The 22,869-nt window shown below is 41.6% G+C and overlaps 1 protein-coding gene across 1 annotated transcript in view; it reads left to right on the forward strand.

The window, feature by feature from the left end:
• Positions 1–22,869, forward strand: part of RBM6 (RNA binding motif protein 6) — a 70,760-nt gene that overhangs the window by 26,657 nt on the left and 21,234 nt on the right. The window contains exons 6-10 of the mRNA XM_015421251.1: positions 17,440–17,514; positions 19,648–19,708; positions 20,278–20,571; positions 21,192–21,352; positions 22,322–22,419. Coding sequence (XP_015276737.1) covers positions 17,440–17,514; positions 19,648–19,708; positions 20,278–20,571; positions 21,192–21,352; positions 22,322–22,419 — 689 coding nt within the window. The remainder of the gene's footprint in view (positions 1–17,439; positions 17,515–19,647; positions 19,709–20,277; positions 20,572–21,191; positions 21,353–22,321; positions 22,420–22,869) is intronic.

The raw sequence follows: 22,869 nt of genomic DNA on the forward strand, positions 1-22,869 counted from the left end.
TCAGACAGACTACAGTAGTAAAACTGCATATTTTTCACTGAGTTGGATTATAAATTGCCTTCTCCAAGTGGAAGGACACTACTTACTTTCATCTGTTATTCCTCCCACTTCAGACCCACTCATTCTACCCCTCTACCCCACTGACTCCCAGGAACCCCTGTACAGGGAACACAGGAGCTCCTGCCAACCTAGCAGCTACACCTACAGTCCTTCGGATCCAACTCCCACTTGGTTGCTTTTACACATGCTAAATAATGCAGCTCCAATCCACTTCAGTGACCGTTTGCAAGTGGATTCTGCTATTTCACACAGTAGAATCCAGTTGCAAAGTGCATTGAAAGTGGATTGAAAATGTGTTATTTAGTCTGTGTGAAAGCGCCTACTGTTTGGCCATTATGCAAGAGACACTGGTGATCATTGTAAGCTTTGATCAGTAGTTCAGGAATTATGTGGGTTTTGTTCTGATTTTTGAGCATAAGGATTTCTGCCACTTGGCTTTGAAGTCTTCTGGACGGTTTGTTTCTGGTGAATGTAGTAGAAGGTAAAATGGCTTTTATCAGCTGTTTCAAAATCTTACTAAAATTAGGATATACAGAATTGTGAAATATGTTTTATAGACCAGGAAATTTGTAGCAGGTGTCCTTATGAAGAAGAATCAATGTTCATGGGGAAGAGATGTCTGCTGGGAGAGGGGAATGAGGGAAATCCTTGTTCATAGGTTGTTGGATCTAATCTAACCCAGTGTGTCTGCCTCCCCTTTTAAGGGGAATAGTGCTGTTCTCAAGGTACCAAGAAAGCAAAACTATTTCAGCTTCTTCTCTGTCACCGTTTCAAACATTAGCCTACACTTATTTCAGTTTCTTCTTTGTTTGAGTCTGTCTCTGTGTCTGTCTGTGTCTTTCCCCTTTTCAGTGTTCTGAACACTACATATTTGTACTTACTGCCTTTTTCTTGTCCCAATATCTGCTCCCACTGTTTTCCCAAACTACAGAGAGAAATTACAGAGATGTAGAATGATGAGTCACTTTCCTTTTGAGATCCCACAGGAGGTGGATAATATGACAGTCAAACAATTTGTTGCTTTGGTTATATGCAGGGCCAATGGTGTAATCCTCTGCCGCTGGGGAAATTGCAGTTTCCTAAGTTATTGAGAGGGTGTTGGTCCAAGAGAAACAGATAGAAATCAGAGAGAGAGAGAGAGAGAATTAAACCTGCAGTAGTTTAAAGCCCTTCCTATGGTATGCTCAGAACATTTTCAAGACCTCCTTGTTTTCAGCGTGCCTTCCATGATTTTACTGAGATATGTTGCATGTTTTATATAAACCATTGATTCTTGTGCACTGATAATTGATTTTATTTGTAAGCTCCCCTGAGTTTTTTGGGGGGTGGGGTAAAAAAAAAAAGGAGCTGCAGTGGCTCAAGTGGTTAAGATGCTGAACTGCAGGCTGTGGAAGGTCAGTAGTTCAGCAGTTCGAGACCCGGGTGCCGCATGATGGAGGGAGCTCCCGTCTCTAGTTCCAGCTCCTGCCAACCTAGCAGTTCGAAAGCAAGGAATTGCAAGTAGATAAATAGGTACCACTTTGGTGGGAAGGTAACAGTGTTCCGTGTGCCTTGGTGTTTAGTCATGCCGGCCACATGACCACGGAAACGTCTTCGGGCAGCGCTGGCTCTTCGGCTTTGAAACGGAGATGAGCACCGCAACCCTAGAGTTGGATTCGACTGGCTTTTGAGCAAGGGAACCTTTACCTTTTTACAGGATAAAATAAATTAAAGAAAATCTTTCTGTAAGTTTCAAAGTTCTACAAAACTCTTCTTTGGGCAAACTGAGTGTTTATAGCACAACTGTAGTGGGTTACATTTTTGTATATCCAGCATTGCTGATTGATTAGGCTTCTTTCTGATAAGCAAGTTAAGAGTTTTCCCCTTCCTGGCCAGGTCTAGCTAGCTCTCAGGTTAAGTAATTGTGGGGCTGTCATTGTCAAACTGGAGCTCTCCATGTGAACCTTTGTTCAAGTGAAACTTTTCAGAAAAGGCCCCTCAGTCTGAACCAAAAGATCCTATGGAGAATGAAGCAGCTTTTCTTCTGTTGTGGAATCAGTATTTTAGGATACGTGCTCACTAAAGCTTGTTCAACTCTGCAGACTTTTAAACACAATTACTTGAAATAAAGGAGGAATTTAAAGATTTTTCTTTGACATCTGGATTATTTTGAGATGATTTGGAGTTGTGATTTTATTTAGCTTTTGTTGCCTTGTATTTATGGAAAGCCATTGTATGCCTGTTAAAGTTATATGCTCTTTGGATTGATAGGTCAGACTTTTGCAAAAATAGTAAGTGAGAAAACACTTGTACAAAATTGCATTGTCTGAGTTAAAATTTCAAAGTGTACTAAAAGTCAATTCAGGTAGAAGGTCAGAATGAGTCCTCAGTTTAATTTCTGATCCCTCTTGCCCTGTATCACAGGCTATAATTCTCATTTGAACAGTGGACTTTGACACTCTGCATAGTCTCTTGGGTACAGTGTTTGTCCAAGGGGCTCTACTCTCTAGGTAAAGTAACCATGTTTTAAATTTCACGATGCTACACAGCCTGTTTTTAAGCTATTCTAGGTGTGTAATGTGGGTGTGCTTTGAGATAGAAAAATTCTTCCTACATCATTATTTGGTGGGGTGATTTATTTTTATTTTTCCTCTATGCTACATGGCCTGATTTGCTTCACTCAGTCTGAGCTTATGCTTCTAAACTTTGTCCTAAAGACACTTGTGGAATGATGTAGCTTGGTTGGGTATGCTGTTTGATAATGGTGCATTGGATGATAAATAGCTAACCTTTTGGTTTAGGGTATTCTATTACTTTCTTCTGGAGAGCCTGATCGGCTAGAACAAACCTGGTGTGAATCTGCTTAGTAGTCTACATTTGTGGCTCAAAAGCTGTTCCAGTTAATTTAGTCCTTTTAAAAAGCTATTGTGAAAGGATGCAGCTCTGCCATTGACTGACTGGTATGGTGTATTGCTGATGGATAATATAGAAATGTATCTTTACTGTTGCCAAAGGGTATACAAAAAGGTATTTTCTGTCTGATAGAATTAGAGGCTAAGCTTTACTCCTGGCAATGTCCACATTCCTAAGTATTATGTAGTATTCTTTAGTACTTGTGAAATTCAGCATCATTCAGTGACTGAGAGTTACTGCCAGTGATTTTTCCGCAGTTCATACAGTAGCCAAATCACCTTCTTATTTGGATGTTCTTTTCTGCTTCTGTAGTATGAAATGCCATATTAAACAACTTTTAGTAGAAGGTTTTCTTTTATGTTAATAATATTGGTGCCCATCCTCTGCACCAGTCAGCTGACTTCTCTTCCTATACCAGCTGCTGTTATGGATTCCTACCCACCTTTTCTGCCTTAAAGAAAGGAGAAGATAAGGGGCTGTTTGGCTTAACTCAGAGCTCAGCAGTGATAGCTGAAGATACAGTTGCTTCCATCCAGCCCAAGAGATGGCTTAATAAAGAGTGCTGCACAAACCACGGTCTGATATTAAACATAATAGTACTGCAAGCAGTGGGCATGGGGCCCTGTGTCCTCTAAACCTTAAAGAATGTATCCTCTTGAAAACAAGAAGAGAGAAAGATACACATGAGGATCTACTGCAGCCCTGAGCACACAGCTCTACCTTTGTGATAAAGGTGTTTTGCCTGGAGTGCCTCTTCACTTTCCCCAGGCCCTGTGCATGGACTGTGTATCTTTATTGTACTTATTTATTACATTAGTAATAGGTGATGCAAGTTGCAGATTTTTAGCTTGCCTGGAGATACCTGCAGAAGTGGTGGTATCTCCACCTTTACAGCTGCCCTCAGGGTTTAGAGAGCAGATGCTGTGTGGCACCCAAGGGCCATTTGCAAAGGTGGAACTTATTCCCAAATGAAGGTAGAACAGGAAGAGGGAAACGGGGGACCAGCAGGGAAAGGAATGGGATTTTCTCTCCCCTCTCACGTTCTCAGGATCCTCCTTTTTTTGAAGCTATCCTTGGCTACTTGGGCAGCCCTTGAACCTAATTCTGCCCCTGAAAAGGGTAGACCACTTAGGATTTGTGGTAAAGGGGAAATCCTGTTCCCTCCCACATTGGCCCCTGCATTTCCCTCCCCCACTTGTCACCATTGAGCTGTCTTCCCTCTATGCGTTTTCTTCCTTTCCTCGTCACCCATCATCCTGATTTTTTTTTCTCCGTATCCTCTTGCCTGGTTATCTGCCTGACCCTTCCCCCCTTCTGCAACTCTTCTGCTTTCCCCCATTGCCTTTCCGCTTCAGCTCCTTTCATTGTTGGGTACAATCTTGTGCAGACAGTGCTCTTAGTAGAGCTTTTTGGTCCTACAACTTTTTAACTATGCTTTTTTCTGCGAAATATGGGTTACCCTGGGTTTTCAGAACTATATGTACCCTACCCCCTTGTGGGTTTTTTTTGATCTGCACGCTAGAACTACTCATTTGTGTTAGACTGAGGATTGCATAAGTTATTCTGATCTCAGGTTATACAACACCCTACCTGTGCCCTGTGATTCCCACTTATGGGTGTGAAGATAAGCACAACACCTTTAATCCAAAATTGGCGCACTAATATGTTAGGGGGGGGACTCATTCTGTGGGACAGCTGTTAATGCCTTGACAGGGACAAAAATTGTAGGCAGCTTAATTGATCCAAGGGGGGAGAAACCCAAACAGTACTGTAACATCTGTTAGGACCAGTTAAATTCCATGAAGTAGCGAGTTCAAACTTTTTTGTTCCCCCGAAATCAGTGCTGAAGTACAAAAAGTGCAGGCAGGAATGTTTTTAGGCATGTTGCAGGAACTCAAAGATGCACAGTTCATAGCTTTCTTAAAATGTACAGCAGAAAGTGTTGCAGACTGACTTGGATCTTACAGTATCATTCCATTAAGGCAGCAGCTTCTCTGATGGAATAGCTGGAGGAGAGGAGGTCAGTTTTTGTGGAGTCACCCCCCTTCCTGTTGTAGACTCCCAATCCCCCCTCCCCCTCCGTTCATTTGGATCCACTGAACTGAAGGAACATTATTTCAGGGCTGCTGTGACAATATGCTTTCCCCCTTGAAAGGGTTTCATGGGCACTAATCAAGGCACTCTGTCCTTGAGTGGGAGGAGGCCCTAACAGAGACTGCATCTGCCACCATTATAGTATGCCTAACTAAATACTGGAGGAATCTTGTTCTTCTCCCAGCTGCTTCTGCGCTTGGAGGCGTGGCTTGCAGAAATGCATCCTGACTTCCAGAGTGCCCCAGCAATTGCAAAAGAAGTCCATAATGAGAGTCATAAGAGGCTAACCTGCTTATCATGTCAGGGTCTGCACAGCTTCAGTCAGGCTCCGTAGAGACAGTACTGCCTGCCATGTAAACTGTCCTTTCCCCAAAGGTAGCCAGCATAGTCCTCTGTCTGCCAAAACAAGTTAATCTCCTTTGAGAACAGTTTTCTTTTTCTACTTGCCATTTCATATTCCTTGGCAAGCATTCTGAGCGCTGAGATCAGGAAGGTTCAAAGCTACCTGTCATGGGCTTTTGGGAGGGAGTGGGCAGGCATGGCAGTGACAAGGCCTGCAGCAGGCTGGGCTGGGGTCGAGATTCCCTGCCAAACACGATCCATAGTCTTCAATTTTAGTTATGTTCTTTATGGGTTTGCTACGTTTGTACTGTACTTGACCCCCCCCCACACACACAGTTACCCAGGCAGTTCATCACACTCCCAGTCATACAGGCTCATTCCTGGCAAGCCCAGCTCCATCTCATTCCCTGGCTGCCTCTCAACTGTGTTGTACTACCACCTTGAGTACCTGACCGAACAACTGGTCCCACCTTCCTCCTTCACTCTCCACCCATCAGGCTGCCAGTCCCCATTGGCCTCAAGGGAACTCCTTCCCACTACATAGCTGCAGTGTGTATCAGTCAGCTGCACTGGGCTGTAGGTATCCCATCATACCCTCCCTACTGGTTGTCTGCATGCACCAGCACTGGACCTACCTTTGTGTCCTCTCAACCTTGTCACTGTTGCTGAGGCCTGGCTTCCCAGCCCACCTATTGGCTCCCAGTCTCTTGGGTTGTCAAACTCTCTCTCTAGTGAAAGCTGTGAGCCGCTACACCAATGTGCTCTGTATCGGCAGCCAGAACAGGACAGTTCCCCTAATGGGAGAGATGCCCTAAGCTCACTCTGGTCAAAAGTCTCTTAGGTAACGACGGTAGTCTGGTAGTAATTCCAAAGGACAGGCTGAGTTCTATTGCTGGAGAAGAGAAGTACCAAGGTGACCCCACACAGAGCTCTCAAGGCTTCATCCTGAGCATCTGTACAGCTCTGCTTCAGCTAGGATGGCATTGATATTGTTCTGCTTACCAAATGAACTGTTGCCAGGTCTGCACTCCTTTTGTGTTTTTTACTCTGAATTCATATACCGGTATGTGTGATCACAATAATCCTCCAGATGACTGTTTTATGGTGATTGACATTGGGATATAAATTAAAATGTATTGATATGTATCATCTGTTCAGTAGATCTGTTGCTGAGGTTGTAGTTTCCAACTACGTGGCTCCCTCTTTTGTCTACAACAAGCATTCTGTTATAGTGGTGCTTGAATTTATCAGTCTACAAAATTTTGACAAAGTAATATGTGTGTGAAAGAGAATATTTTGGGGTGGTTAATAGTCCAGCTGTTGCTGTTAAAGTTAGGTACTGTGGCTGGCATGATGATTCTTTGTCCCCATGGCAGTAATTTACTTGTTTCAAAGATACATATGTTTAGGTAGCTTTCCATTTTTGTATAGCTCTGTTTTATTAAATATTTGTGTCTCATTTTTCTTTGTACTCAAGACAACTCACGGCATAAGGTACAGTCCAATAAGAATGTATCACTTGATAGAGAGATTGTAGAATGCTCTCCTTAATGGTATACACTTCTCTTTTTATTGCTCAAGAAATTGGTAAGAACTTTTCTTTTCCAGCAAATATTTGGTTGAGCTGACTGATGAACTGCTGTACAGCTCTGATTGAGTTTCCTGTTTTGTGGGAGTGTTTTCAGTGGAGTCCTGGGGTCAGGCAATCTGTTGCTGGTAAATTGTTTGGTTTTCCATATTTTTGTTTGTTTTTGTTTCAGGTTTTTATTGCTTTTGGGACTTGTGGAATATTTTGGGACTGAAAAGCACAACATAAAATATTTAATGAATAGATAAATATTGAGATAAACAGATAAATGTTGAGAAGGAAGTGGGCAAGTAGAACATTTCAGCCTACAAAATGTAAACTTTGACAAGGTCTGACTGATGTGGCAGTCAAGAAATTAAGCAGATTTGCAGCAGTGCAGATTTTCTTCATGTTGCATATAGTTTATCTGAGGTGACAGCATGATCTTGGGTAATAAAATGAAATTAGCATTGGTTAGTTGTGGGCTGTTCCTAATGTTGAGTGGGGGGTGTTGTTTGTTTTCGCTTGTATAGAGAAGAACTCTGAAAGTGTAGACACATCTGAAAGTAGGAATGGTCTTCCATGAAGCTGTGGGATACTTCTCTACTAATAGTGCCTTTGCTTCACGGCTGTTCGCACATTACAGAATTACTTGTTTTTGTCCATTTTCTGTCTGTTGTACATGAGTGTTCAGTATGCCAACTGAGAATCGTAACTTTGGAGGTAGCTCTGAAAGGTGGTATTTGCTTGTGGCTACAGAAAATTCATTTCTAGACTTTTTTTGAGACCTGATACAGTTAGTTGTGCCTTCTGTAGATGCTACGTACAATCCATTGGTATACGTAGTTGCTTTTGTGCTTATCTATCATTTCTCTAGATTGTGGCGTCTGGATGATATTCATGTACTTCCTCAGTTGTTAGAATGAGAAACTTGTTTTAATAAGTAGGATTCGAATTACTTTTGGTGGAACTGAAGTTTCCTGTTTTCCCCCTCCTGCTGCAGCCACTGCTCCCCTCACAGTCAGGGAACGTTCAGGAACAGCGGGTATGATGTGGGTGTCTGCATTGTGTGTGTGTGTGTTGGGGGGGGAATCAGTAAGAATCACACACACTCTACTGCTGGTGAAAGGCTCCAACTCTGTATTTTTATTTTTATATTTTTTTAGTCACAATATTTTTTAGAATGTCATTTCTACTACTGTATTGTGAAAGGAATTTTAGGAGTCAAAGTCAGCTAGAAGAATCTGGAAAAATCAGTTTAAATTGAACGTGTTAAAGGTCCTTATATTTTTAGACTAACTTTTTTCCAAGAATTAATTTTGGACCAGGCTGCAGATGAAAGAACTGCCTATGAAATTTCGACTTTTTTCTTGAACAGTTTACTTTCATGTCACATCATAAACATTCTAAAGCCTTTATGACTTTTAGGAAGCTTGCTGTGGCTAATGGAGGGACTATTATTTGAGTAATGCAATTTCCCCATTGAAAAAGAGAGTTATGGTGTTCTTTGGGTCCTGTGTGTAATGAGCACGCTCTGTTCTGGCTTTGTTTTGTTTCTGGATTTTGCATTATTTCTTCTCAGGCTAGAAAAGTAGAAGAAAGAGGAATAAAAATAACAAGAAGCAACCACTGTCATTAACAAGAGAGAATTTGTCAATTTATTGATGTGATTTCTGTTGGCTTGATACTAACTCATCAGGCATTCCGTTTCAGTTCCCTTTTCAGAAGGGCTCCTCATGTACACAGCAGTGTTCCCTCTAAGCTGAGTTAGTGTGAGTTAGCTCACAGTTTTTTAGCCTCCGGCTCACACATTTTTGTCTTAGCTCAGGAAGGATGGCTCCAGAGCAAACTAATTTATGCAGTAGCCAAATTGCTCACTCACAACTTTAATGCCAGTAGCTCACGAAGTAGAATTTCTGCTTACAAGACTCCACAGCTTAGAGTGAACATTGGTACACAGTATGGTCAGATTGCTTTGATATATACTGATTGGAGAGGAGGGGGGATCTTTTGGAGGAGACACGAGGAGAAGCTTAAGGTCTGCATATGGAGGCCTGTAGAGCACTCCCTTGTAAACATGTTATCCTCTTAGCTGGCCTGTGGCCTCTTTCTTTTTTTCATCCCACCTTATGCAGCCCTTCCTCCCAGTGGCTGAGTGTGCTTCCAGTCACCCATTGAGAACAGAAAACAAAATATATTGCTCAAAGAATGACACTGGTCAAGGTTCTCTCCCCCCCCCTCCTTTTAGAGAAATTATTCTTCACTGCATGCTGAAATCAAATTTAGCCTTACTAAGGTGATGGATTTTGATGGTGCTGCTGGATATATGCTGTCTCTTATGGGGGCAGAAAGGCAGGGTATACATTTTGTAAAATAAATAAATACAAGCATTATTTTCTGCCTGTAGAAATGCCCTACCCACAGTAGGGAAAGGGGAACAGTTTTCATCAGTCCCCTGCTCCTGCTGCAGACCTCTGTGATGCTCCCAGTGCTCTTCTGTGGGTCCCCTATCCTTGAGGGAAACATTCAGGGACGTACAGTGGGATAGAGGAGGCAGCAAAGTTCATTCCTCTCATTGAGGTCTGCTCACACTACATTCAAGTTATAGTAGGAGGAATGAAGCAGTGCTGTTTTTGGTAACACAAAAATTCCAAAGTGTGAAATAATTGTAAATAATGTGAAAATATTATTTCTGTCCTGACTATAATCTGTTTCAAAATGAGATTCATATAGTAACATTATGCTAGCCCATTTATACTCAAATGATGCAGCAGAGAAAAGTTACCAACAAGAATCCATATCTAGAGCAAAAGTTATTACAACTAGGTTCCCAGGAATTGCAAAATTAGTTCCCTTCATAAAAAGGGGCTTTGGAATCCCCCCCCCCGCACATTAATACACACTACTTTTTCTCTCTGCAAAAATCAGGCACTGCTGTTTAAATAATTATGCCAGCATATTATATAGCCATGGTTCTTGCCTTTCATAATCAAAAATGTTAAGAAAGAAGAAGTCTGCAAAGAAAAGATCCTTCTCATCTTCCCTGTTTGGATCCTGGGGAACACTTGCCAAGGTGGGTTGCATGGATCTATTTCCTCCTCCCCCCAGCAACCTGTTGTCTGTCCTGAAAATCCACCAGAGTCAAGGGACCCTTGTGATCAAAATACACCACCATCCCAGGGTCTGCGACATTGCTTCCTGTTGGCAGTTTGACTTAAATCCTTCTCACTGTAGCCCCTTTGTACAGTGATGCATTTTGTTCATAAGGATCCCTTGACCCTTCAAAAGTGTTTTTGGGACAAGCAGCAGACTACTGTGGGAAAGGGAAGATGGGTAAAGATCTGACTGCCAACTGTCTGTGAGCTATTCCGTGGGATTCAGTCCATTGTTCCTTCTTGCCAAGTTCATGATGGTGTGTCAAGTTTTTGACTGTTATCAGACATGCCATAGCTGATTGTAGCTTAGCTTGGGAATGGGACATAAACCAACAGTGAGTTGAGAACCCGAGAGATCTGCCTTGAAGGTCTTTGGGTGGAATCTGTTTGGGAAATAGGAATGAAAAACAGTTTGAGGAAAAGTCTAAAAGGGTAAAATGCTAATGTCATTGATATGCTCAATTTAAAAAACAATATTCGGGGTACTCAAGATGACTTTGTGGTTTGCTGCCTGATATTTAAAAATATTACAAAGTTAAAGAATAGATAAGTACTGAAAACCTGTGTGTCTCGGGCTGTTTCTCATTAAGGCAAGGAGTTGGTGTGCAGTGGTTAACAAAACTGATGACTTTTTAAAAGTGTGGGGTCCAAAGTCAATACAGCATTGGTAACACAGCCACTATTAAGCAGTTCTTTTAAACAAAGAAAAGCTTGATGTTGGTGCAGTCTGGTAAGTAGTAACTATAATTGTTACTGAAGTAACTTTAAATATATCTTTTAATAGATAATATATCTGTATTATTGCTCAATATGTTTGTGTTGCAGGAGGTGAACTGTTTCCAGGTTGGCACCCACCTTCCATTTAGAATATGTAGAGGAGCAAGCTGCTGTGATCTTCAAACTGAGAAACTGAATTGGATCATCAGGCTTTGAACATGTGTATATTAAAAACATAACAGACAGAATATACCAGACTGTTGCCATTGTTAGCTTAAAATATTAGTCATAGTATTCGGGAAACATTTCATGTGATGTAATCTGACCAGTAAAATCTGTTGTACAAACAAGTGGTCCTGAGTTTTTATTCCAGCTGGAACAGATGGAAATTCACACCCATGAAAAATTGACTGTTGATCCTAAAGGGAGTTTGGAGAGAGATGCAAATACCAATTTACAGAGAACAGGATTCAGGTTCTTTAAAAGGAGATGAACCACTGTTCAGTAACTAACTCCACAGAAAATAAATGTAGACATTACTATTTAGACCTTGATATATATGAAGCAGTTATATTGGGCAAATGTCTCACTTAAGATTTCAGAGATTCCAGGAACAGCAAAGTTTTTTTCTTTTTCCTTTAGATTTGTTTGCTTTGAAGGTCAGACTGAGAAAAGTTGGGCTTTTTGCAGCTTTTGTTTGGTGCAGTCTGAGTAAGTGACTTGGGTGACTCTGTTAAAAGGCGCATCAGATACTTTTAATGAACTACACATTTTTACAAATTATACCTTGATCAGCATTTTTTTTGGGGGTGGGAAAGCATTCATAAGCCATATCTACTTTGCCCTGGATGTATATTACTTTTATCTCCACTCTTTGAGGCTGTTAGGAGCTTTGGCTTTGATTGTACATTATGCATTAAAAACTGACAGTCACCTCCAAGATCTCACTGGTCATTGCCTGTGCAGCTGTGACATCACATAATGTTCCTGAGCATTTTGGGGAGGGGAAGATCAAAGGTAAGATAGTGTCTTCTATGAGGGAACTGAAAGGATGATTTGGCTGAGAGGAAAGCTTAACATAGGGCATAGAAACAGAAGCATTTGTGTGTCAGTAGGAAAGAAGTGAGTAAACAAGCTTTAGAGGTTGTGGCATTGTAGGTGAAGGAACTGGGAGGTCAGAAAGGCAGTAGACTGACTTGCATTAGTGAGCCAAATGTTTAGTGGCTTTGATGCTTGTTGTCTGAGCTCCCTCTAAGTCTAAGCTGTGGAGTCTGGTGAGCAAAAATTCTACTTTGTGAGCTACTGGCATTAAAGTTGTGAGCTACTGCATAAATTAATTTGCTCTGGAGCCATCCTTCCTGAGCTCAGACAAAAATGTGTGAGCTGGAGGCTAAAAAACTGTGAGTTAGCTCACACTCAGCTTAGAGGGAACACTGATCTATACAACTGCTGGGGCAAAGGCCTTGTCTTGAGTGGTAGGTTACTCTGATTCCTTCCTCTTTGCATTTGGCTGTATTAGGTGATTCTTGTGATAAGTATTCTCTCAGAAATAATCATGAGGGTACAGAGAGTAGTGCTCCTCTTTTATCTGTCCTTTTGAGAATCTACGAGAAGGTACTTAGAGGAAAAGAAGGAAAGAATAATTTAAGTCAGATAAATCTGTAAGATTTGAAAGCTGTAACAACTGGATCAAAATGCTGCAAAATTGTAGCATTAGTAATAATGTGTTTAACAGATTAAATTTTCATGATTTTTACGCATGTGGTACTTGATTGCTAGCATGTAATTTTTAAAACAAGGTTATTCTGTGAAATTGAAATCAAGACAAGATAGTATTTTGATCGCTTTCCATTTTAATTCTGTGAACCTGAGTTTATTTAGAGGATCAGTTAATCTGTATTTTAATCAAAATTTAATGGATTACATCATGCGTGTTCCAACAATGTCACTTTGTGGATGGCCTTTCCATTCAATTAACTCCACTCACTTTCATCTTTAGCTGTGTGATCTGTTTTTGGTGACATGTGCTATGAAGTATGTGACCTGTTATCATGAGACTTTTAAATTAAATAAATAGTGTTGAGCTTTTGGGGGGAAATAGGTTATACATTTTATGAATAACTGAACTGAGCACAAGTCTGTGAAGTGTAAAGCATGTTCAACATCATTGTTTTCACCTACTCAAGTACAGTCTAGTGAACTAACACAGAAGGCAAGAAGTTATGCATTTACCTCCATTCTTAGTAAGACAGCATAAAGTTAAAGATATAAGCATAAGGAAAATGCCCATCCTGTTGTGGATTTTCCCTGTATAAATTGAACACTCAGGTTTGATGCACAGTCAAAATTCTGCAGGAAACACCCTGATCTGGATAGCCTAGGCAAGCCAGGCCAACCCTGGCAAGAATTTGGATGGGAGACCTCAAAAGAATAGGGTGATGGGCAGAGACAGGCTATCAACCCAGTTCTCTGAATGCCCTCCATGCCCCAATAGGAGTCACCAGAGGTTGCCATAACTTCCAGGAATGGGCACGCATGCACACAAAATTGCAAAAATGCAAAAACAAAAAAAAATGCAAGAAACCATTACATTGTTTTTGGAGCATGGTTTAGATAAGCAAGGAGGAGTCTGCACAAAGATGGCTATCCATTATCCCTATATCAAGAATGTAGTACCTGTAAATCTAGTTTGTTTTAGAATTATAGAACAAAGCTCACATTAGCATGAATATTCCTGTCAATCACTTGTATTTGGAGACTTTGAGTAGATCCTACTTGTAGGCTTTAAATTAGGGCTTTCCGTACTTTCTGGGTTGGATTCTGTAATCCATCAGTAGAATCACCTGATATTCATTGATTCTTTCTACGTATAATCCCCTCTCCTCAGTCCCTTCTAACCCCAGGAAAGGTGATTTCTGGGACCCATGAAGACTAACAGCCATACAGGTCAGGGGGCTATGTTAGGAGTAAAATCACTGTCCTGTGTCTTAACATACTGGATCAGACCAGTAGTCCATTATCCTGTCTCACACAGTCGCCAGCCTGTTATTCTGGATGCCAACAACAGGGCATAAGGCCAGAGTCTTCTCTTCTCCTTATGTTGCCTCTTGGAACTGGGATTCAGAAGTTTACTGCCTTTGAATGTGGAGGTTCCCTGTAGTCACCATGGCTAATACCCATTGAAAGATGGTGAACCTGTCCATGAATCTGTCTAATATTCAGAATGAATCTGTCTAATAACCATTTAAAGTGCTGAGCCTTTAGCCATCACTACATCCTCTGACTGCGAATTCCACATTTTAATCACTCATTGTACTTCCTTTTGTCCTTCCTGAATCTACTGATCATCTTCATTGGATGCCTTCAAGTTCTAGTACTCTGAAGAGGGAGAAAAAGTTCTCTCTGTCCATTGTTTTTATATCCCACGCATAATTTTATAAGCTATCATATCCCCCCTTATTTATAAATTAAACTTCTAGACAGCCCTCTGCAGTGCAAACAAGGCTCAGGGTGGTATACAACAATAAAGACATTCATACATTAATAATTTAAAGAATAGGAAAATACTTTTCTAGACGGCAATAAAAACTACAAAGTGTGCTGTTGCTTCATGGGGTGGGGAGGCGAGAAGTAGAGGTGCCAGACAAGATGGAAACCATCGCTGTCCTCAACCAAAAACCTGGTGAAACATCTCTGCCTTACAGGCTTTGCGGAACTGCTTTAGTCCCACAGAGCATGGATGTAATTCCGCAGAGAGTTCCACCAGATCAGAGCCAGGGCCAAAAAGGCTCTTGTAGAGGACAGCTGGATGTCTTTCAGGCTGGGGATCACCAGTAATTTCTTCTCTGCAGAGCATAATGCTCTTTTTGGGGGTGTACCAGGAGAGGCTGTCCCGAAGATACGTGGGTCCCAGGGCATTTAGGGCATGGGTGGCCAAATGTGCTTAACATAAGAGTCACATAGAATAAATGTCAGATGTTTGAGAGCCGAAAGACATGAACAAGTATTGCACACACTTTTTAATCGGAAAATATGCAAATTTCCTTTTTCATTAACATTAAATGAGACTGCCAAAAATAAAAACAAAAGGGGTAAAAACAGGTATTGATAATATTTATTTGTTTGCTAATGATATTTATTTGTTTAAGAGAGAGAGAGAGGGGTGGAGAGAGAGAAAAGAAGCAAATAGATGGGGAGGGGGGAGGATGGAAAGAAGGAAGAGAAGGAGAAAAGTGGAAAGAAAGAGAAACAGAAACAAAGAAAGCAAATAGAGGGGGAAGGAAGGAAGAGAGGTTGAGGAAGGAAGAAATGAAAGCAAATAGATGAGCAAGGAGGAGGAAGGAAGAGTGAAAGAGGAAGGAAGGAAGGTAGAAAGAAAAAAGGTGAAAAGAAAGAAAGGCAGAAAGAAAGCAAATAGATGGAGGAGGGAGGAAAGAAGGGGAAAAGAGAAATAGAGGTGGAAAGAAAGCAAATAAATGGAGAGGGAGGGAGAGGTGGAAAGAAAGCAACTTTAAATGTGTTCACACTGGCTGGGGAAGGGAAGACCGAGTGGGGAGGCATGCCTCCCCTTTGCTTCCCCAGCCATCCTGCCGGGAGCCACACAATATGTGTGAAAGAGCCACATGCGGCACCCGAGCCACAGTTTGGCCACCCCTGATTTAGGGCTTTAAAGGTTAATTCCAGAACTGGTACTCCTGATAATTCCTGATCTGGTACTCCACCTGGAGTAATCTCTTTATTAAACTGAAAAGTCCCAGGCTCTTCAGCCTTTCCTCAGAAAGGTTCCGTAACCTCTTCTGTACATCTTCCAGCTCTGCAGTGTTCTTTTTGAGCAACAGCAGAGCTGGCTCTTGTGAAGTAGGGTTTGATTTTGCTCCCTTGCTCAGTGCAGCCCCCTAACCTTACAGAACCTTTTAACAACGTTCCGGGGGTCAGAAAGGACTTCTAGGGAGAGCGGGAAGTAGACAGGGTCCCTGATCCTTTTGCTCACAGATAGTGAGATCCTCCCTCTGTGTTGGACTCGTGTATTGATTTCCTTCACTATGAGCATCAAAGTGAACACTTGAGTGATGATTTCTTTGTACTTTGTGTCATTAGTAGATGCCAGCTGAGTTTCTTCCAAAGGCCTGCCTCCATGTGTTTAGATGCAAAGTATGATATGTATGGTTTTCTTAACAGATTGTAAAATGGTTTGGGGAAGTGTGTTTTATCACTTGTCCTCATAATCGTTTCAACAAGGGATTGAAAGTGCAGAGAAAAAGGGAATTTTACTTTTTTAAAATTTTATTTTTAATGCGTGCGTGTGTGTGCACCTGGAAGTCATGGTGACCCCTGCTGACTGACCCCTACTGAGGGCCTGGAGGATATTCGGAGAGGTGGCTGAATAAAGCCTGCCCCCTGCCTCCCGCTTTTGGTATTTCAAGGAGGTCTCCTATCCAAATACAGGCCAAAGTCGACCATGCTTAGCTTCTGAGATCTGACGAGTTTGGGCTTGCCTGGGCTATCCAGGTCAGGGCAGGAATTATATGTTCTTGGTCATAATAAATAGGTCTGATTACAGCATTGTCAACTCTGTTTTAATAAACTTTAGTTGTGAAAATCAATCAAACATGAAGTCATCCTTTATAGCTGCCACCATTTTTTCAGGGCTTGACCATAAATGGTTTGAGCAGACGTAATACTCAGCTTCTTTCTTCATCAAAATTAGCAATACAGAGAATCTCCACTGAGACTTGTATCTTTGTCACTTAAGGTAGGTTATTAGCGGAAAATTATCAGAATGTTTGAAATTCCTTTTCGCAAAGAACTGTACAGAATGAGCTCCAAAACTGATATGAGGGGGGGAAAACAGTCAAATACAGGTAGCAAATTGTTTTTGCTTCTTTGGGGTCTGAAGGATAACCACTAGAATTGTGATTTCCACATGTATTGTTTTGGATCCAAGAAGCCTCATACATAAGAGGAATGAACTTTTTGCCTAAATTGGCTTATGATTTTCTCGATCCAAGCCATGCACCTTAAATGTTATATGTCTTGCAATGTTACTTGATCATATACCTGGCTTGCCAGTGTCCTTATGATGTATCTTGCTACATGTGAAAAGTAATTTCGCACTTGCTGTAAGAAATGCTTTGGATAAGGTGTGTAAATCGCATCAGTACAGCAAAAGGTGCAGTAAGGTACCAGTGTTACAGCACTAGGATGACAGACAGGAGTAATGCTTGGGATCTGAGCGCAGTGTTCTAATTTGCCCTGCCCAGTCTGCATATGTAACATGACCATTTGATTATATTCATTCTCTTTAAGGCATGGAACACAGAAAATTAATAGAATCGCTGTGTGCATTTGCCACAGTAGATGGTTCCTTGTTTGGCCTCTTCTACTTTACAGAATGAATGGTGCAAGTTCTCCCTGTAAACTCAAAGAAGGGTACAGCTAATGCATCTGCAATTCAACATTTTCTTGTTTTCATTCATTTGTGATGTTTCAGGAATTTAAATGAGCCAGATGGGCTTTTTTCCATAATAAGGCTCATAATACTGCTGTCTCTTACTTGCATTTCTTGTGGTTCAACATATTAATAGTTCCCCCCTCTTTTTCTTGCGCCAACAGGGAAAACTTGTGATAGGTGGTAAACCAGTGACTCTGGAATACACTCCATCCCTTGAATTCTGGCGCTGCAAACGAGTGAGTATATGGGGACAGAAATTATTTCAGAAATAGTCATGGCAAAGGCTAGATATTAACAGCTCATTGAAGGCTTTGCGAAATTACTTTCTGCAGAGAAATTTCAAACTGGTAAGAATCTTGGGTTTCTGGTTGCCTCCCCCTTGTCTCTTTATCAGGTAGGCAAAACAAGCAGTCTAGGCTTTTTTTAAAAAAATTAGACTTCTCCCAACCCACCCATCTATTCCTTCATTTGAAGGCTAAAGAAATACCCCTAACATCACAATCTGCCCCACTGGCAAGGGGAAGGGATACGCATAACCTAGGCTTTTACTGGATTCAGATGGTTTCCCATAAAAATACCAGTTAAACTTATTCCCCCTTGCATTGTGGATGGTTCCTTCCTTACCTTCAATATGGATACATTTTTAAAAGTCTTCCACCATCACCTAAAACCTTTTTTTATTCCAGAAGGCCTTGTGTTATCTGTTAATTCTTGTGTTACCTGTTTTTAACTGTTTTATGTAGATATTGTAAACTGCCTTGAGTATTTATTTTTAAATAGGTGAGGTATAAATATTCTAATAATAGCATATTCCCAGGTCACTAAAATTCTAAACTTGCATAAGAATTCTAGGAATTAATGAAGTAGTATTACTACTAAATGTTCTATATTGTATGAATAGATGTAAATAATAACTTCCCTCTGCTGCTTATTACCAGCAATCATTTCATGATTAGAAGTTTCCCCGGAATGTATATTCAAATATGAGAAGTGATACTGTGCGTGCCATGTTTCCCATTCTTGTCTCTTAGCCCAGGTGACCAAAATATTTTTTCTGTCTTAATAGAACTATCAGTTTTAGGAATCTATGTGAACTTATGCATTTTCATTATAATTACTCATGAAGCTTAATTGTTAGCAAGTTTTATTATAAGTAAAACTTCATTGAATTACATTTGCACCAGATTAATGATAATAAAAACTATTATTTTATGGCAGTGTGTAGAGTATAGCCAGGAGATCTTAAGATTGTCTGGCAGTGAGAAGTTTTTTCTCTTAACATTATGCACCACTAGGTAGTGAACTAGACTTGTTTTTAAGGCAAGAGATGTTTCAGAGGTGGTTTATCATTGTCTGCCTCTGCATCACACCCCTGGTATTCCTTGGAGGTCACCCATCCAGGTACTAGCCAGGACCGACCCTACTTAGCTTCTGAGATCTGACGAGATTGGGCTAGTGTGGGCTATCCAGTTCAGGGCTGCACCTAATATTTATTGTCATTGGCCCCGTTCATACGAGGCATTTTGGGCCTGGAGCGGGCCGGATTGGAAGCGCAGCAAACGGGTGCGATCCCACGCCAACATCTGCCTGGCGCTCCCGTCTCCGATCCGGCCCTTCCCTCGATGAAGCGCGTCAAAGATGAACCACCTACCTTCGGTGGTTCATCTGGTTGGTCCGTTTCATCCTGGCCGTGGGATCGGCAGTGCGTCTTGCCGCTGTCGCATCCCCGGCCCCCTGCCGTACCGCGCATGCTCGAGCATGCGCAGTTTGGCAGCCTCTCCCTCCGACTCGTATCTTCCTCCCCGGCATCTGATCGTGCCGGGGAGCAACGGAGCGCGGCTACCGGGATCTGTGGGATCCCGCCGCGGCGTTTCTTTTTTGGCGTGGCTTTTAAAAGCCGCGCTTCGCCCCGTCTTTTCCCTGTCGTGTGGCAGGGGCCATTAAGGGGCAACTACCAAGAGACTGGAGCAAAATTTCCTTCAGCTTAAGGCCTCTATAACACTGGTGATTTAATGCAGCTTTCCTGTGGCCTAAAGGACATGTTAACACATTGGCACTTCCCGCCCATGAATTCCAGTGAATGGGTAATAGGGGAAAAAACCCTGAAACATCCAACATGTTAATGTTTCCCCTCCCCAGTACAATGTCATTGGTTGATATAGCATCCTTTTTTCCAGCTACATGCTACCAAGGCAATGAGGTTGGCAGTGCCCCAAAGTCTCACTAGAAAGTGTAATTTGTGTTATAGAGAACTGATAAAACTTGTTTATCAGAAATTATCTTCCTGGTTCTGTTGTGCTAATGCAGAGTATCCTGAAGGAGAGCCTTTTAAAGCATGTCTTCCTTACACTCTGCCTTATTTCTTACAGTGCAAAGTGTCCACAATAGGATATCGTTCATCCTGTTATTACTGCAGGTTCCCAAGAGATAGTAAGTCTACTTTCGTTAAATTGTTAAGCTGGGTTTGTTTTTTTTTGACAGATATCAGCATAGCTTCTCAATTGATGAAGAATTGAATGGAAGGTAATAGAAAATATTGGCAGTGTTATTAGACCAAGTATTGTAGTCTGTTATTGAGGTCTGTAAGTTAAAATAAAGACGATGGAAAATAAACATAGGTGAATAGAGAAGTTTTGACAACCCTTGAGTTTGCATGGTTCTTACTTGGAAGGGGTTTTTTGGCCTGAGATAGAGGGCCCTTAGATGAAACTTTAGTGATCCTGTATTTGCAGTACAAGCACTGCTGAAGTGTGAGGAAGGGAGAAAAAGATCACAGCAACTGGCGAAAATGACATGCTGTCCTCTTGTGAAAATCCTCTTATCCCATTTGTGTCATTGTGATCCAGTATCTCCCTTTTGGTAGAAATCTTAAGAAATTGCCATGCACTTAGCTGTGACATCTGTGTATACTTTAAAACAGCAAACTGCTTAAAAAGTGGTGTTGAGATTGAGAGAGAATATCCTACTTAGTGAAATGACTTCATCTATGCTTTCCTTAGTGGTTGAAGATAAGCCTGGAAAAGGGGAACAAGAGTTACCTCAGGAGCCCATGCCAGAGGAAGAACCTCTTGAGAATCCTGGTTCTCCAGAGGAGCCTCCTCAGAAGCCTTCTCCTGAGGAGCAGTGCCCGTCTCCGGAACCTGAGCTGAAGAAGAAGGATGAAAGCAGAGAGCAGTGGCCTTCACAAGAGAAGAAAAAAGAGCCAGAGAAGAACCCATTCCGGAAGGAAAACCAAGAACATGGTTCAAGAAGAGAAACCGTGGAGACCAAACATCAGGAGGATGAGAGTAAAAGTAAGCTTGATTATTTTGATTATATGTGCAAGCTGCCTTGTTTTGCTGAGTTTACAGTGGACGCTTGGATTTGAGTCAGCTGAGTAGAGATGCTTAAATCTCACCTACGAGTTCAACAGTGTTGTTTTTGCCTTTTGAAGAGGAGTGTGCATGTCAGCTGAGCCTGATAAAATGATATTGGGAGTAGGGATGATGAGGACTTAGCAAAAATGTGAAATGCCTGTTCTTTGTTGAGTCAAGCCTCTTTTGATTGGCTCAGAGGACTGGGCGCAATTCAAAACAAGCAACATTACTGGCAGTTTTGCCTCTGTGCAGTGGCCACCTTCAGCAAGATAGCTGGCTGGGATAGTTGCTTATCAGATATACTTGATACATCCTGGGTCACCATGGGATGTCTCTTTTAAAAGCAGGTACGTTAGGTTGTGTGTCATTTTTGTTCAGTCAGCCTTCAGAGCCTTGGTCAGTTTCATTTCAAGTTCCTAGTCTCATGGTTGCTGATGGCAATCTGCCAAGTACATTGTGAGCAGTCTTTATTGAGAGTCAAGTGCACGGTGAGTTAAATGCTCAAGTATATAAGTTCCTGAATATCTTTTCCCCCCTCCTTTCATTACATTTCACAGCAATTATGTTAAAGCGCATACCTCGCTTCACCCCTCCAGAAGTCATTGTGGGTCTTTTGGCACCGTATGTTCGTCTCTCCACTTCAAGTGTGCGTGTCATGAAGAATAAGGCTGGTCGGATGGGCTACACCTATGGCTTCATTGAACTGGACTCTCATGCTGTAGGTTTCCATTGGTCTTTTGCTCTACACAACATCTTAATGCTTTATTGCTGTTATGCAAATTTTCCCATGTGTGACAACCCCTCTTTTGGCTTCTTTGGTTTGGTGTAGAATTCTCATAGTAACAGAGCTTGTGAATTTGCTCATTTCTGCCTTTCTTATCTAAGGCAATTAGTGTGAGCTGCTTGGTGACTTGATATTAAATCACACTATAGTGTAGTATTCCTTCTGAATGCATTATGCCCACTAATGAGTGTACCAAACTGGTAGTTTTAACTGGGTCAAAGCTATTTGTGCAGATTTAGTTCTACTGCAAGCAGTACCAGCAAGTGATTTATTATCCATGAGTTTTCTTTTCTTGGAGGAGGGAAATTTTAATGCCAAAACAGCTTGTTGTATCTGATAGGCATTATCCTTCCATTTTTGGTAACGCAGAATTCCAGTGTGTAGGTTCACGTGACTATTGCTTCCATTTACCATTTTGTCTTATGTCACATAGACTTCATGATCCTTACAGCTGTATTGGGGCTTGGCTGGATTCTTGGACTTTTAAAGATTGGCTAACAATGGTATTAGTTCTGCCTCCTTATTATCCTATAGGTAGTACCCAGAGAGTATAGGATCCTTTCCTTCCTCCTAGCTCAGTACAGGTAACTGGATCAGTCTATTGAGACACCCCCCCCCCCATTCTGAATAGTTACCCAATCAGAATGTGATTATCAGATACCTGCAGTGCAGTCCTGTTCAGAGTTACTTCAGTCTAAGTTCATTGAAGTAGATAGGCTTGGACTGGGGGCAATTCTGCATAGGATTTCACCATTAGTTTCCACAGAGGGCTTAGAAGGGCTGCCTTCTGCAGATTGTTTTGGAGAGATGATGAAGAAATACACTAAATGGTTAAATAAATAAAGGTGCCACTTAAATCACAATGATCTTTTTTCCTCCTTAAATATATTCTTCCCTCCTCAGGAGGCGCTCCGGTTAGTGAAAGTTTTACAGAACCTGGATCCCCCAATCAGCATTGATGGTCGTGCAGTGGATGTAAACCTAGCCACAGGGAAAAGAAGGTAGCAAAAGACCTTACTTAAATGTCTACTGCAGCCTACTGCATGTCATCCTTTACATATGTGTTATGGTAGATGGCTATGTATGCAGATCAATGCCTAAATACAAGTTTGAAGGGGAGTTTTGTGTAGGGATGGGCAGGAACCGGTAAAATCCGGTTCATTTCAGTTCATGGTTTGTGGCTCATGAGCCATGAATAGTCAGGAACTTTTAGGCACCAAACGAACTGGTTTGGCTCGTGAGGTTTGTAACGTGGTAGAATGCTCCCCTGGTGTGCTAGAGACACCAAACTCACTGGGGGTCTCCAGCTGACTCGGCTCTATCTGCCTTCCAAGTTTGGTGAGGATTGGATTTACGAGATCCATGTTACACCCCCCAAAGAAGGTGCCCCCAGGAAAGTGCTTTCTGGAGAAATAAAAGGTGCAGGTTCAGGAGCATATAGAACGAACCCT

Source organism: Gekko japonicus, unplaced genomic scaffold, assembly GCF_001447785.1.
Source record: "Gekko japonicus isolate JY-2015 unplaced genomic scaffold, Gekko_japonicus_V1.1 scaffold364, whole genome shotgun sequence".
In the NCBI taxonomy this organism is placed as follows: Eukaryota; Metazoa; Chordata; class Lepidosauria; order Squamata; family Gekkonidae; genus Gekko; species Gekko japonicus.